Source organism: Syzygium oleosum, unplaced genomic scaffold, assembly GCF_021117445.2.
Source record: "Syzygium oleosum isolate NSW1041296 unplaced genomic scaffold, Sole_v2.1 Sole_v2.14, whole genome shotgun sequence".
NCBI classification, from domain to species: domain Eukaryota; kingdom Viridiplantae; phylum Streptophyta; class Magnoliopsida; order Myrtales; family Myrtaceae; genus Syzygium; species Syzygium oleosum.
In genome coordinates this window covers 847,849-861,407 of record NW_026607498.1, presented here as the reverse complement: position 1 = coordinate 861,407, position 13,559 = coordinate 847,849, and the positions used below count along the sequence as shown (strand labels likewise).

The 13,559-nt window shown below is 40.9% G+C and overlaps 2 protein-coding genes across 6 annotated transcripts; both read right to left on the bottom strand.

Moving 5' to 3' along the window:
* Positions 1–575: 575 nt before the first annotated feature.
* LOC115689020 (CAX-interacting protein 4-like) lies at positions 576–3,926 on the bottom strand. 3 transcript variants are annotated; one of them, XM_056317688.1, is made up of 3 exons: positions 3,773–3,926; positions 1,603–2,640; positions 576–926 (listed from the first exon to the last, which is right to left on the bottom strand). In XM_056317688.1, the coding sequence occupies exon 2, from the start codon at positions 2,619–2,621 to the stop codon at positions 1,608–1,610; it is 1,014 nt and encodes a 337-aa protein (XP_056173663.1). In that variant the 5' UTR covers positions 2,622–2,640; positions 3,773–3,926; the 3' UTR covers positions 576–926; positions 1,603–1,607. The 3 variants fall into 3 exon arrangements, with proteins under 3 accessions (XP_056173663.1, XP_056173662.1, XP_056173661.1); XM_056317687.1 differs by having other exon boundaries at positions 576–891; XM_056317686.1 differs by having other exon boundaries at positions 576–891; positions 1,607–2,640.
* Positions 3,927–5,638: 1,712 nt separating this feature from the next.
* Positions 5,639–13,203, bottom strand: LOC115669736 (protein PHLOEM PROTEIN 2-LIKE A1-like). Of its 3 annotated transcripts, none has more exons than XM_056318035.1 (3): positions 12,967–13,202; positions 6,385–6,506; positions 5,639–6,277 (listed from the first exon to the last, which is right to left on the bottom strand). In XM_056318035.1, the coding sequence occupies exons 1-3, from the start codon at positions 13,102–13,104 to the stop codon at positions 5,896–5,898; spliced, it is 642 nt and encodes a 213-aa protein (XP_056174010.1). In that variant the 5' UTR covers positions 13,105–13,202; the 3' UTR covers positions 5,639–5,895. The 3 variants fall into 3 exon arrangements, with proteins under 3 accessions (XP_056174010.1, XP_056174009.1, XP_030446732.2); XM_056318034.1 differs by lacking the exon at positions 6,385–6,506 and adding an exon at positions 12,587–12,708 and having other exon boundaries at positions 12,967–13,195; XM_030590872.2 differs by lacking the exons at positions 5,639–6,277; positions 6,385–6,506 and adding exons at positions 11,916–12,479; positions 12,587–12,708 and having other exon boundaries at positions 12,967–13,203.
* Between the last annotated feature and the right edge of the window lie 356 nt (positions 13,204–13,559).

Here is a 13,559-nt window from a genome sequence, read left to right as displayed (position 1 = left end):
ATTAACACACATTTACTAGATGTGACAGATTTACTTAGGCGCGAAAACAGGATTTACTAACTTGAATAATCACTAAAAGAGTGCCACTGTCATTTGGTTAACACGTTTAGTGGACAAGTCTTAATATGCCTAATATCGCTCAATCGTCTTCCATGGGATTATCAGCAGACAAATTGCATCTTTTAACGCTCTTTGCCAAGAAGTACGACACAAACATTGTTTAAGCTAATGACAACCACCAACAATAGCAGTTGATACCATGAAGAGGAAAATATGACAAAATGGCTAGGTCAAGGTCAAATTTCTCTTCGGGAATGGTGATATTTGCCATTTGCTGATTCTCCTGAGAGCAATGCATGGAGACAATTTTGCCTGTGAGGACCCAGCAGCACGAAAATTTTCGTTTTTGAGAATCAGATAACAAAAGGAAGTACTAGCAAATCGCATTTTCTAAGGCAGCACATAGTATGGTGCTGAGACTCCAGCCAAGTCTAACTGCAAAGGAACTTCTCAAGGCTTTTCCCTTTCCATGACACCAAACTTCTAGTTCTTGCTCCTCCAAGAAGAGCCCCAAGTCAAAGCAATCTCAAGAGCTGACATTATTCATAAGCTGCAGGAAGCAAACATACTGTCCAACAATCCATTAGTCATGGATATGTAGATACAATAACACCGCCATTAGCACACCAACAGATTTTTTTTTTTTTTGGTCAGAACACCAACAGACGTAAAGTGCAACAAATACTGAGTAAGAACATAAATTCACACACTCGCACACTTTTTTCTTTTCCAATTTCTCAACAATACGCACAAACAGGTTCACTCAATCACCATCGTCCACATCAGCTGTAATGATTTCTGCATAAAACACCAAGTCCTCACCCTTCAAATCTGCATGTTCAAAAGACATCATCAGCATCAGAGACCTACAACAGATATCATATATCTCACGCAATTACTACCTCCCCAAGCTACCAATCACAAAGCAAGACTAAGTTTTGGCTTCTGTACACCAAGCCAAGTGACTCATTAACCCCAATGACCGCATTCTTCAGATTACAAGGAGTCTCTACAGATTATCTGAGCAATAATAGCCATCATTATATTCATCTGCCACATATAGAATCCTTACAGCTGTACTCTACATTCAAAATGCAATAATCAAATTCATTTTAAAGAGACGAGAATCACCGCCGTGGCTCCACAAATGAACCTTATGATCACCCTTCAAAAGGATTGATATATCCGACCAAAAAAAAAAGGAATGACATAAACCAACAAGTGCACGGTGAGAGGAAAAAACTGCTACTTAGGCAATAGACTGCACAGACTAGCACTATCTTGTTATTAAAGTAAGGACACAATTGACAGGTAGATCTTGAACTGGAAAGCTTTTATAGTACAGTATCCAAAGAGAAGGTGGATTTCTAAAGGGTGAAATAACTTTACCATGTTTCATTGGCAGAAAACACTTAGTAGCACTATGATTACATTCTAGTATAAAAAGACATTCTACAGCATAAAAGTGTTCTTAGCATCAGATTTTCAGAATATAAGTGGTATTATAACAATTAAACTAAATAGCCAAGTGCAAGTCATTACCTACCTTAGTTAGACTCATCCTCTTTATGACGGTTTCTTCTGCTACTCTTCCCAGATCGCTTTGCATCCCTACCAATACGTGAGTCATCTGAGCTACTCGCTCCAGAATCAGAAGATGCAGCTACCCTCCTCCGGCTCTTCTGTCTGTGCCTCCTGCCAGCATCACCTGACTCGTCAGAGTCAGAGTCATCTGAATATCTATGACTCTTCTTCCTCCTTTTCTCGTTCTTACTCTTCCTGTGCCTTCGTCTATGCTCCTCCTCATCTGATGACTCATCCCTCTTCCTTCTCCTCTCCTTCCTCCTCTTCTTTCTTACTTCATCCTCATCCTCAGAGAGACTACTTCTTCTCCTTCCACTCTTTCTCTTCTTTGACCTCCCTCTTTTCTTTCTCTCCCCAGGATCACTGTCCGTATCATCATCTTCTGAATCATCCCTCCTCTTCTTCTTCTTCTTCAATGAATCTTCTTTGCTACCCTTACTGCTGACCTTTTTCCCCCCGCGTTTGGCAATTAACCTCTCAATCTCCGAGTCCGCATCAGAATCTGAAGACTCGCTTTCATCCTCTTCCTCACTATCCTCCTCACTCTCTGCTCCAGTCTTACCATTCAGCTTGTTAGCACTCCCCTTCAGCTTATCCAACCCAGGTAAAGATGCGAGCGCAGCCTGCACCGCCTCCGGGTCCTTTTCCGGATCATCCTTCATGCTCAGGAAGTTCCTACACTGAAACGTCAGGTGCCCGACACGGCCACACTTCTTGCACGAGCCACGGGCCTCGTCGGCATTCGACCCAGTAATACGGGCAAGAGCAAGCAGACCCTGGAAGCTCGCATACGCATTCTCGCCCTCGGGCTCCGCAACGGCTGCCTTACTGGGAACCGCGCTCTTCGAATCATCCTTGTTGGGGGCATAGGGATCATACCCAATTGCACTCTGCCAGATACCATGGGTTTGAAGGGCTGCACTGCTGTGAACCCTGTTGTTCGCAGGCATGCGAACCCTTCCCGCGGTGGCCGGCATCTTCAAAGCAGATCAAGCCCTACGAACGAGCACCCAAACAGATAAAAAAAGAAAATTATCAATACCCTTCATCCGATTTCGTCAGCATCCCAACGAATAGACCCGAAAAAACAAGAAACTGGAAACCAAACGGAAACAACAGGGTTTCTTAAACAACCAAACCATACCATACACCCATCAAGAAAACCCTAACTTGCGGACAACCCATGCGAGAGTTTTCTTATACAAGAATGTGCATAGGCCCGTCAAAATTGAAACCACACGCGACAGAGACGACGGCGGGCCCTCATCAAGACAGGGGAAGAAGGTGAAAATTTGATTGGCTTCGGCTTACACCCATCAAGATTCTACATCCGACCCACCCCAAGAAACATCAAAATCAAAAGAACAGATCACTTTGCATTCTAAACAACCAAACCACACCCCAGACACCAGCTGCAAAATTCATTAGCCATAAGAAAAAACCCTAACTTGCAGACAATCCACGCGAGAGTTTTCCGATACAAGAACGTGCATAGGCCCATCAACATCAAGACCGAGGAAGAACATGAAAAATTTGATCGGCTTCGCTTACACCCATCAAGATTCTACGTCCGACCCACCCCAAGAAACATCGAAATCAAAAGAACGGATCACTTTACATTCTAAACAACCAAACCATACCCCACATACCAGCTGCAAAATTCATTAGCCATAAGAAAAAAAACCCTAACTTGCAGACAACCCACGCGAGAGTTTTCCGATACAAGAACGTGCATAGGCCCATCAACATCAAGACCGAGGAAGAACGTGAAAAATCGATCGGCTTCGGCTTACACCCATCAAGATTCTACGTCCGACCCACCCCAAGAAACATCGAAATCAAAAGAACAGATCACTTTGCATTCTAAACAACCAAACCATACCCCAGATTACCAGCTGCAAAATTCATTAGCCATAAGAAAAAACCCTAACTTGCAGACAACCCACGCGAGAGTTTTCCAATACAAGAACGTGCATAGGCCCACCAACATCAAGACCGAGGAAGAACGTGAAAAATCGATCAGCTTCGGCTTACACCCATCAAGATTCTACGTCCGACCCACCCCAAGAAACATCGAATTCAAGAGAGCGAGATCGTCGACGAAACGTCATGGGATCGTAGGTTTTACCTGCGGTGCGGGAGCTGCCGCCGATGATGATGGCTTCGGACGGGATCGAGGTAGATCGGTTGGTGACGAGAAGCTACTGGGGGGCGAAAGCGGAGTTTCGAATTCCCTTTCGTTCCAGTAGTTTCTGAAACCAACAAAGAGGACGAGGAAAGGAGGGCGACGAAAGACATTTGACGCGCCCGACATGTTTCGGGTCGGACTCGGATTTAGCCCGATAAGACCCGAATTGTTATCTCTCGAAGAAGCCCCTACGGCCCGATCTTCGGCCCCGATCGTTTTGCGGACGATGAACGATTTGAAAAAATATTTTTCGGAAAATAATGCTTGCATGAGTTATAATAATTAATTGATAATATATATTTGGATTAATATCGCGAAAAATCCTAAATTGGTATACCTGTGATAAACTTACTCCAAACTAATTTTTTGATCACCAAAAACCTCAAACCGATACACTTGTGATAAATTTACCCCAAACTAATTTTTTGACCACCAAAAACCCCAAACTGGTACATTTGTGATAGATTTTCCCTCCGTTAAATTGAATTAAACCACGAAAAATCACAAACTGGTACACCCGTAACAAACGGACTCTAAAACATCAACCTTGTACATCCGTCAACTGCCATGTGTTATCTAATTAAGCAATTTGACTGTAAAATTTAACGAAAACTAATGGAAGATAAAATTGTCACAGTTATACTAGTTAAAGGTTTTTTGGATAAATTTATCACGTGTACCAATTTGGGATTTTTTATGGTATTAACTCAAAATATTTTTATTACCGGCAACAATATATATCCAAAGTCCAGACATTTTTCATGGATGGTGAAAATAACTTTAGTTTATTGATTTTTGTAAGCGATAAAAGTGATCATTTTTTGGAAAATGTCCTTCAAGTCATTCATTTTCGGCAAAACAAACGAAACCTTCGACTTTTTCACTTTTCTTTGCCGAATCTTTTTACCATCGCAATTCGACTTCTATCCAAATGACAAGAAAAAAGAACGAAGATTTTCAAACATTTAAATGTATCGCGCAGAAGTTAGAAGAAAATTTAAAATAGTTATTAATTTTGAAAAATTAAGACTTTTTCCACTATTAAACTTTAGAAAAGGGAGTCGTAAGGACGAGTTAGAAATGAAATGGAATATAATGAATACAAAATGATAAAACGGAAGAGAAAGTGATTTGAAATGGACAGTACCTATGTATTTCGCACTATTTTTCTCTACCATATCGGAATTTCGGGCTTGTTTTATCCTATACTATTTATTAATATTAAATATCATATCAAAACTAATAATACAACATAAAACATAATCTCTTTTATCATATCATATGGGCGAGCTAGAGGCCCTTGCTCAAGATCACCGATCTGCACCAATTGATCAAGCCTAGAATTTTTTACCAGGCTTGCGAAATGCCCGTATGTTGATCAGGTCTAATCCGGACATTAGTTTCAGTTTTCGGTTGAATAGAAAGAGCAAGCGAGGATTGGTAAAAAAAAATGTCAATATTACTCTATTATAGAAAGAGGAGAAAAATGAGATCTTCTAAACATTAATTCTTCACCTCTCTCCTTTGTAACCCCTTGAGTCCGAAAATTTAAATAAAAAATTCGTAAGATCTCGCAATGCTATATATATGTGAGATCTACCCAAATGGTCACTGTGTAGCGTGAATACTCAAAGTATCTCTTTCAAAGGCTTTCCCTACACGAACCGGATCGGATCGTTACACATGAACACTCATTCTCACGTGTGTTCGGCCAATGCCTCGGGAGAATTGTGATATTCGATATATGAAACGAGTCAGGTAGAGCAAACATAACAGAGTTATATTGACATGAGAAAGCAACATACGTAACGGTACTAATTTCCACGAATATTATTTCGACGGTCGCATTTTTTTTCTCCCCAAATGTAAATGCAAAATTTATTCTCATTAACATTTAACCCAAAGAGACCACTCATTTTTATTGAAATGACCATGGGAAATTACACTAGAAAAAGCACTAATAAGGGCAACCCCACCAACTGAAGTGCTTATTACAAATATAACGATTCTTTCTTTTAGGCACTTTTACATAATCTCATGAGGTTGATTATTTATTTATTTATCTATTTATTTATGTAGTTTTTGGGCCTAATGAGAACTCCCTTGAGGACAAGCCCGCTCTTCCAATGGTCACTATGCTCGTACATGAACACCTCCATCTGCCCCTCCTTATACTCTGATGTGCTCACCTCTCCCGCTTTGATCTCTATCCATTGATCCTTCGGCTTCTCCTTCAGATTCACCTTGTGCTCTTTCTTGGTCCCGTCCGGGAGAGTCACCCCGAAGTTCACCGGAACCTCCCACCCGTAACCCGACGATTTTAGCTTGATCACGAAGACCGCCTCGTAGGTCGTCGCCGGGGACAGGTTCGACAGGTCGAACTTGCCGCGCACATCCAGCCAGCGCACTTTGAGCAGCTCGGCCATTTCCACCAGGACCCCGTCGCTGCGAAACTTTGACGGTGATTGTTAGGGTAGATTATCACAACATGATGAAGCAAGCGTAGAACGAAATGAGTTCATGGTACTGGTGAAATCAGGTGTGCTTTTCACCTGGATGCATCTTCCTCGGTCACCCATTTCCAGCAAGAGGGGTCGTCAGAAAAAGCGATGGAGAGGTCCCGTGCATATTTCATGAAGCAATTCGTCATCGATTTCTTTTCCACCCAGTATTTCTGCCACCATATCAATTTAAACAGGACAACATCACATGCCTAATTTGCTCGCCCACTTCTCCCATCTTATCGAAAATCAAAAGGTAATCGAAAGACATATTCGCCGATTTACCGAAATGGCGCGCAAAAAAAAAAGCGAACGAGTTGCTTTCAGAACCGGTATATGCGGGGCGCCGTGAGCTCGTGTTCCGACAGTCATGCGTCTTTTGATGTGGATTTCAGCAAGGAAAAAGCATATGGAGTGGAGTGTGACTTACCACGGTCCTATTGTGTAAGAAAACACCAGCACGGAGCTGATCATACAGTTTCTCCAGGGGGATGTCACCGTGAATTGCTGGTGAATCAGACCCCCTCAAAATGGATCGATACCGATGGGGATGACACTGTACTTCCATGGCTTCCGATGCTCTCTCTGGCTTGGACTTCTCTTTAGTGATGATAATCTCTCTCACAGGGTCTTCTCTCCCGATATCTCAAGCTTCCTCTTGCTCCACTATATATACACAGCATCATTGTGACTTGTGACAAGACTTTATTCCCATCTTGTGGATGAACTCCAAGGGGAACAAAATGGCTCTTTCCATCTTTTAGCGAATCTTCAAGTGGATAAAAAGTAAATATTCCTTAAGGTTCTACTAAAGCAAGGTCTTTCTGCAGATATATCTCTCCCCCAAGACTTTATTCCCATCTTGTGGATGAATTCCAAGGTGAATAAAATGGCTCTTTCCATCTTTTAGCCAAGTGGATAAAAAGTGAATATTCCTTAACCGACCTTTAAGAAAAGGTTCTACTAAAGCAAGGTCTTTCGGCAGATCTCTCCCCAAGTTCTTGAAATTTTGGAATTAGCAAGTTGTAGGAATGAATGCAATTTGATGTGCTATTGCTAGCATGAGGGCGTAATAACACGGCGGCGTCGCGATCTGGGGAACTAACTTTGGATTAGCGAAAACAATGTTTATGGCAAACTACCAAAAAAAACACTCTCAAGGGCAATTCTAACTAATGTCGGATCGTCATGAAGATTCTGATATCGATCGAATCACAAACGCGTGGCCATGCCAGTGTATTTTTCTAATATTCCTTCCAACTTGAGATGTATTACGGCATTTTTGTAGGGAGAAAGAATGAAAAGGAACGTATCATTGCATAATTCCGAATTGTTATTAGAGAGAGAGAGACAGAGACAGAGACAGAGGCTGCGCTATTTGACAGTAACTGGTAGTGAATGTACTAAACACTGCTTAAATACGCTATGCACTTGCCGACGATTCACCAACAATTCAGCACTGTACTAAGCACCAACCTATACTCTCCATGAATTTCAATCTACTTCACAGTCCCTGTTGATGAATGCCAGTCTCAAGTTTCAGAACTCAAAGGATCTTGAACAATCTACCTTGTGATATAGAGATTGGCCGATGGCCACGTCCGCTAAAAGCTAAAGATGGGACGCGATGAGCTCCTACCTATATCTTCCGGGGGAAGATATAACTAGATGAATGAGATATGTATGTAAATATATCTTAGCTCTCCGGATCAGTGAACCTGGGGCTTTCAAGTTCTCCCATGCTTGCAGAAGCAAACGACTCGATGGATTCAACCGTCGAAAGAGAAGAAGCAGACTCATCAGAATCGGAGATGATATCGTCATGTACGATGTGGTCCTCGTCAATTTCAGAGGTGTCTTAACCCGATGTTCCCAGAAGCTTGTTTATTGCCGATTTTGCAGTTTCAACAAACCATTCATCCTCCGGGAGTGTACTGCAAAAACAGGAGAGGGGAGAGGGGGAGAAAGCAGTATTTAGCTTTTAAGTCATACGGGGAGAGAGAGAGAGAGATAGCATTGAATGATACCTCTGAGGGTCTATGCCTCTAGCAGAAAACGTCCTGATTGCACGGGCAATGATGGCTGATGCAATCTGGTGCGCATGCCGAGATGGATAGCCAACGAAGCGCGCTACTTCAACGGTGAAGTGCATATCAAGAATCAACTGCATCAAATCGACCACATGAACGGAGCAAATTAGTATCGCGTTATCTTCAAACCAAAATAATCTGAACCAAGTGGATAATAAGAAACAACAATAAGACCTTCAGATAACCATAAACATCAAAAGAAACCAGCAGAATGTCAACCAAACAGGTTTAAGAGGACTTTACAGATACCACAATGGAAGCAACAAAATAGCTAAGGACTTCGCTTTATTTGAACAACGGATAGCAGAAAAAAATAGTTTGCATCACCTATTAAGACAAGCGCTAGAATAAGAGAGAGACATACCACTACATGTTCGAAAGTATGCAGTATTAAATTAATTTGGGATCTAATAGACCCATAATCGGAATATCAGTTGCTCAACAGATGAACAGAATGAAGCAATCAAATTTTCCCAGTCATCTGGACATGACACGAGTTCTCAGCTATCCAACGCTGCATGTAGTCTTATGATTGTTAAAACTAGTACTTAAGTGAAGACTAATAGCTGGCCGACATCCTATGATAAGCTTTCGCCATGCTAGTAATATAGCAGTATCAGTTACGAAAATAGAAGTAACAATCTTTATGTTGAGGCTTCAGACAAGAGGCAAATTCGATGTCCATAGGTGTGCCACCAGTAAAAGCATGGAAATCAAGGACAACGCTAATCCTCGAGTAGGAGTTTTTCTGGTGCCGGAAGCAAAAATATATAGATAGTGATCAGCAAATTTTTTTCGAAGCAGCTCATCTGAACACGCTTCAAGTCCATCCACTATTATAGAGATAAGAGGGCACAAAATCTCCTAATTCTCCCCAAACATCTTTGGTTTTACATGTATCTAAGAGGAAATGTCATGTACAGAAGGGAATGCTTTTCTTTATATTTTACGAAGATCACGAACTAAGATAAGTGCCCGAATGACTTAACTACTTCTCGCATTTCGGTAATCCTTGTTTAGCACGCACACAGAAGGAAATAAAACAAAAAAGGAAAAAAAATGTCATGAATCAGATACCTGTTGCAAACCAAGTGGCTGAATAGCAGATGAATCATCTTCAAATGCAGTCCAGAAATCCTGCTCTTCAGACAACCACATCACCACTGTTTCTGTAAGCCTGGCGAGCAATATCTTTTGTATTTTATCTCTTCCAAGTAAAACATCTCCAGCTACAGTAGCTAACTGCTGCAACTTTGCAAATAAAGCCTGCAGCAACATCATCGACATATATTGTCCATCAGAAAAGAAAATAAGGTGAGAAAATTCTATATTTTGTTTTGGCATCATCAAGATATTTTGTTTTTCCCGCTGCGATGTTTATGTTAGAGGCCATGCTCAAAATTATCTCTCAAAAGTTGTCGTTACCAAGCATCATCCAAACATGAGTACAATAAAAATCAAGACAGCACAGCCAGAAGCACAAGCCACCATGAATAAATTCTAATAGACTAGTTAAACATGTAAGAAGAGACAACTTTCTTTTTCGGGCAGAAAACCAAGGACATCTATATTGGAAGTAAAAGTACCTGAAAGGGAAGTGATGGCAGGGGATCAGAATCCCAATACTGATCTTCCCCATTCTCGCTCAAATATATTTGTGCGTGCAATCGTGTTTTTCCTTCTCTTGAATAGATGAAACTCAAGACATATTGCCTGCAGAAATGATCTCTAAGCTTGTCAAACGAATGTTGTAGGTGGCGCCTCCACTCCTTTACTTCCACTGGAATGGGTGTACTCGGAGAAGCATTTTCCATGGCTCCGGCCCTTTGTTCCTTGCTTTCATTCTGTGGATTTCAGAGGTTCCAGATGGCATCTGGCAACAGTTCATCAGCTATAGTGTAAGCCATTCCCAGGAGCGCAAGCTGCTGTGAATCCAAACTAATTTTTTGACCACCAAAAAATCCAAAACGGATACAGCTGTGACAGATTTACCCAAACTAATTTTTTACCATCAAAAAACTTCAATCTGGTACATTTGTACCAAATTTTATCCTTCGTTAAATTGAATTAAATTACAAAAAACCACAAACCGGTACACTTATAACAAACGGAGGCTAAAACCCCAAACTTGATTATCCGTCAACTGCCACGTGTCATCCAACTCAGAAATTTGATAGCAAAATTTAACGAGAACGGAAAATAAAATTGTTACGGTTATACTAGTTCAAGGTTTTTTTTGTAATCAAAAAATTAGTTTGAGATAAATTTATAACGTGTACAAATTTAGAGTTTTTTTGTGATATTAACCCGAAATATTATCATTACCGACAACAATATATATCCAAAGTCCAGACATTTTTCATAGATGGTGAAAATATTTTTCTTTTATTAATTTTTGTAAGAAATAAAAGCGATCATCTTTAGGAAAATATTTTTTAAGTCATTTATTTTCAGCGAAACAAACTAAGCATTCCACTTTTCACTTTTCTTTGTTGAAACTTTTTACCATCGCAATTCAACTTCTATTCAAATGAGAAGAAAAAAGAACGGAGATTTTCAAGCATTTAAATGTAGCGCGCAAAAGTTAGAAGAAAATTTAAAATATTTATTAATTTTGAAAAATTAAGACTTTTTCCACTATTAAACTTTAGAAAAGGAAGTCGTAAGGACGAGTTAGAAATGAAATGGAATATAATGAATACAAAATGATAAAACGGAAGAGTAAGTGATTTGAAATGGACAGTACCTATGTATTTCGCACTATTTTTTCTCTACCATATCGGAATTTCGGGCTTGTTTTATCCTATACTATTTATTAATATTAAATATCATATCAAAACTAACAATACGACATAAAACATAATCTCTTTTATCATATCATATGGGCGAGCTAGAGGCCCTTGCTCAAGATCGTCGATCTGCACCGATTGATCGAGCCTAGAATTTTTTACCAGGCCTGCGAAATGCCCGTATGTTGATCAGGTCTAATCCGGACATTAGTTTCAGTTTTCGGTTGAATAGAAAGAGCAAGCGAGGATTGGTAAAAAAGAAATGTTAATATTACTCTATTATAGAAAGAGGAGAAAAATGAGATCTTCTAAACATTAATTCTTCACCTCTCTCATTTGTAACCCCTTGAGTCCGAAAATTGAAATCGAAAATCGGTAAGATCTCGCAATGCTATTTATATGTGAGATCTACCCAAATGGTCACCGTGTAGCGTGAATACTCAAAGTACCTCTTTCAAAGGCTTTCCCTACACGAACCGGATCGGGTCGTTACACATGAACACTCATTCTCACGTGTGTTCGGCCAATGCCTCGGGAGAATTGTGGTATTCGATGTATGAAACGAGTCAGGTAGAGCAAACATAACAGAGTTATATTTACATGAGAAAGCAACATACGTAACGGTACTAATTTCCACGAATATTATTTCGATGGTCGCATTTTTTTTCCCCAAATGTAAATGCGAAATTTATTCTCATTAACATTTAACCCAAAGAGACCACTCATTTTTATTGAAATGACCATGGGAAATTACACTAGAAAAAGCACTAATAAGAGCAACCCCACCAACTGAAGTGCTTATTACAAATATAACGATTCTTTCTTTTAGGCACTTCTACATAATCTCATGAGGTTGATTATTTATTTATTTATCTATTTATTTATTTATTTATTTATTTGTTCGGGCCTAATGAGAACTCCCTTGAGGACAAGCCCGCTCTTCCAATGGTCACCATGCTCGAACATGAACACCTCCATCTCTCCCTCCGTATACTCTGATGTGCTCACCTCTCCTGCTTTGATCTCTATCCATTCCCCGTTCGGCTTCTTCTGCAGATTCACCTTGTGCTCTTGCGTGGTCCCGTCCGGGAGAGTCACCCCGAAGTTCACCAGATTCTCCCACCCGTAACCCGACGGTGTTAGCATGATCACGAAGACCACCTCGTAGGTCGTCGCCCGGGACAGGATCGACACATCGAACTTGCGGCGGCGCGCATCCAGCTCGCACACTTTGAGCAGCTCGGCCATTTCCACCAGGACCCCGTTGCTGCGAAACTTTGACGGTGATTGTTAGGGTAGATTATCACAACATGATGAAGCAAGCGTAGAACGAAATGAGTTCATGGTACTGGTGAAATCAGGTGTGCTTTTCACCTGGGTGCATCTTTCTCGGTCACCCATTTCCAGCAAGAGGGGTCGTCAGAACAAGCGATGGAGAAGCCCCGTGCATACATCATGAAGCAATTCTTCTGCGATTCCTTTTCCACCGAGTATTTCTGCCACCATATCAATTTAAACAGGACAACATCACATGCCTAATTTGCTCGCCCACTTCTCCCATCTTATCGAAAATCAAAAGGTAATCGAAAGACATATTCGCCGATTTTACCGAAATGGCGCGCAAAAAAAAAAGCGAACGAATTGCTTTCAGAACCGGTATATGCGGGGCGCCGTGAGCTCGTGTTCCGACAGTCATGCGTCTTTTGATGTGGATTTCAGCAAGGAAAAAGCATATGGAGTGGAGTGTGACTTACCACGGTCCTATTGTTTAAGAAAACACCAGCACAGAGCTGATCATACAGTTTCTCCAGGGGGATGTTAGCGTGAATTGCTGGTGAATCAGACCCCCTCAAAATGGATTGATACTCATGGGGATAACACTGTCCTTCCATGGCTTCCGATGCTCTCTCTGGCTTGGAGTTCTCTTTAGTGATGATAATCTCTCTCACAGGGTCTTCTCTCCCGATATCTCAAGCTTCCTCTTGCTCCACTATATATACACAGCATCATTGTGACTTGTGACAAGACTCTATTCCCATTCTTGTGGATGAATTCCAAGGGGAACAAAATGGCTCTATCCATCTTTTAGCGAATCTTCAAGTGGATAAAAAGTAAATATTCCTTAAGGTTCTACTAAAGCAAGGTCTTTCTGCAGATATATCTCTCCCCCAAGACTTTATTCCCATCTTGTGGATGAATTCCAAGGTGAATAAAATGGCTTTTTCCATCTTTTAGCCAAGTGGATAAAAAGTGAATATTCCTTAACCGACCTTTAAGAAAAGGTTCTACTAAAGCAAGGTCTTTCTGCAGATCTCTCCCCAAGTTCTTGAAATTTTGGAATTAGCAA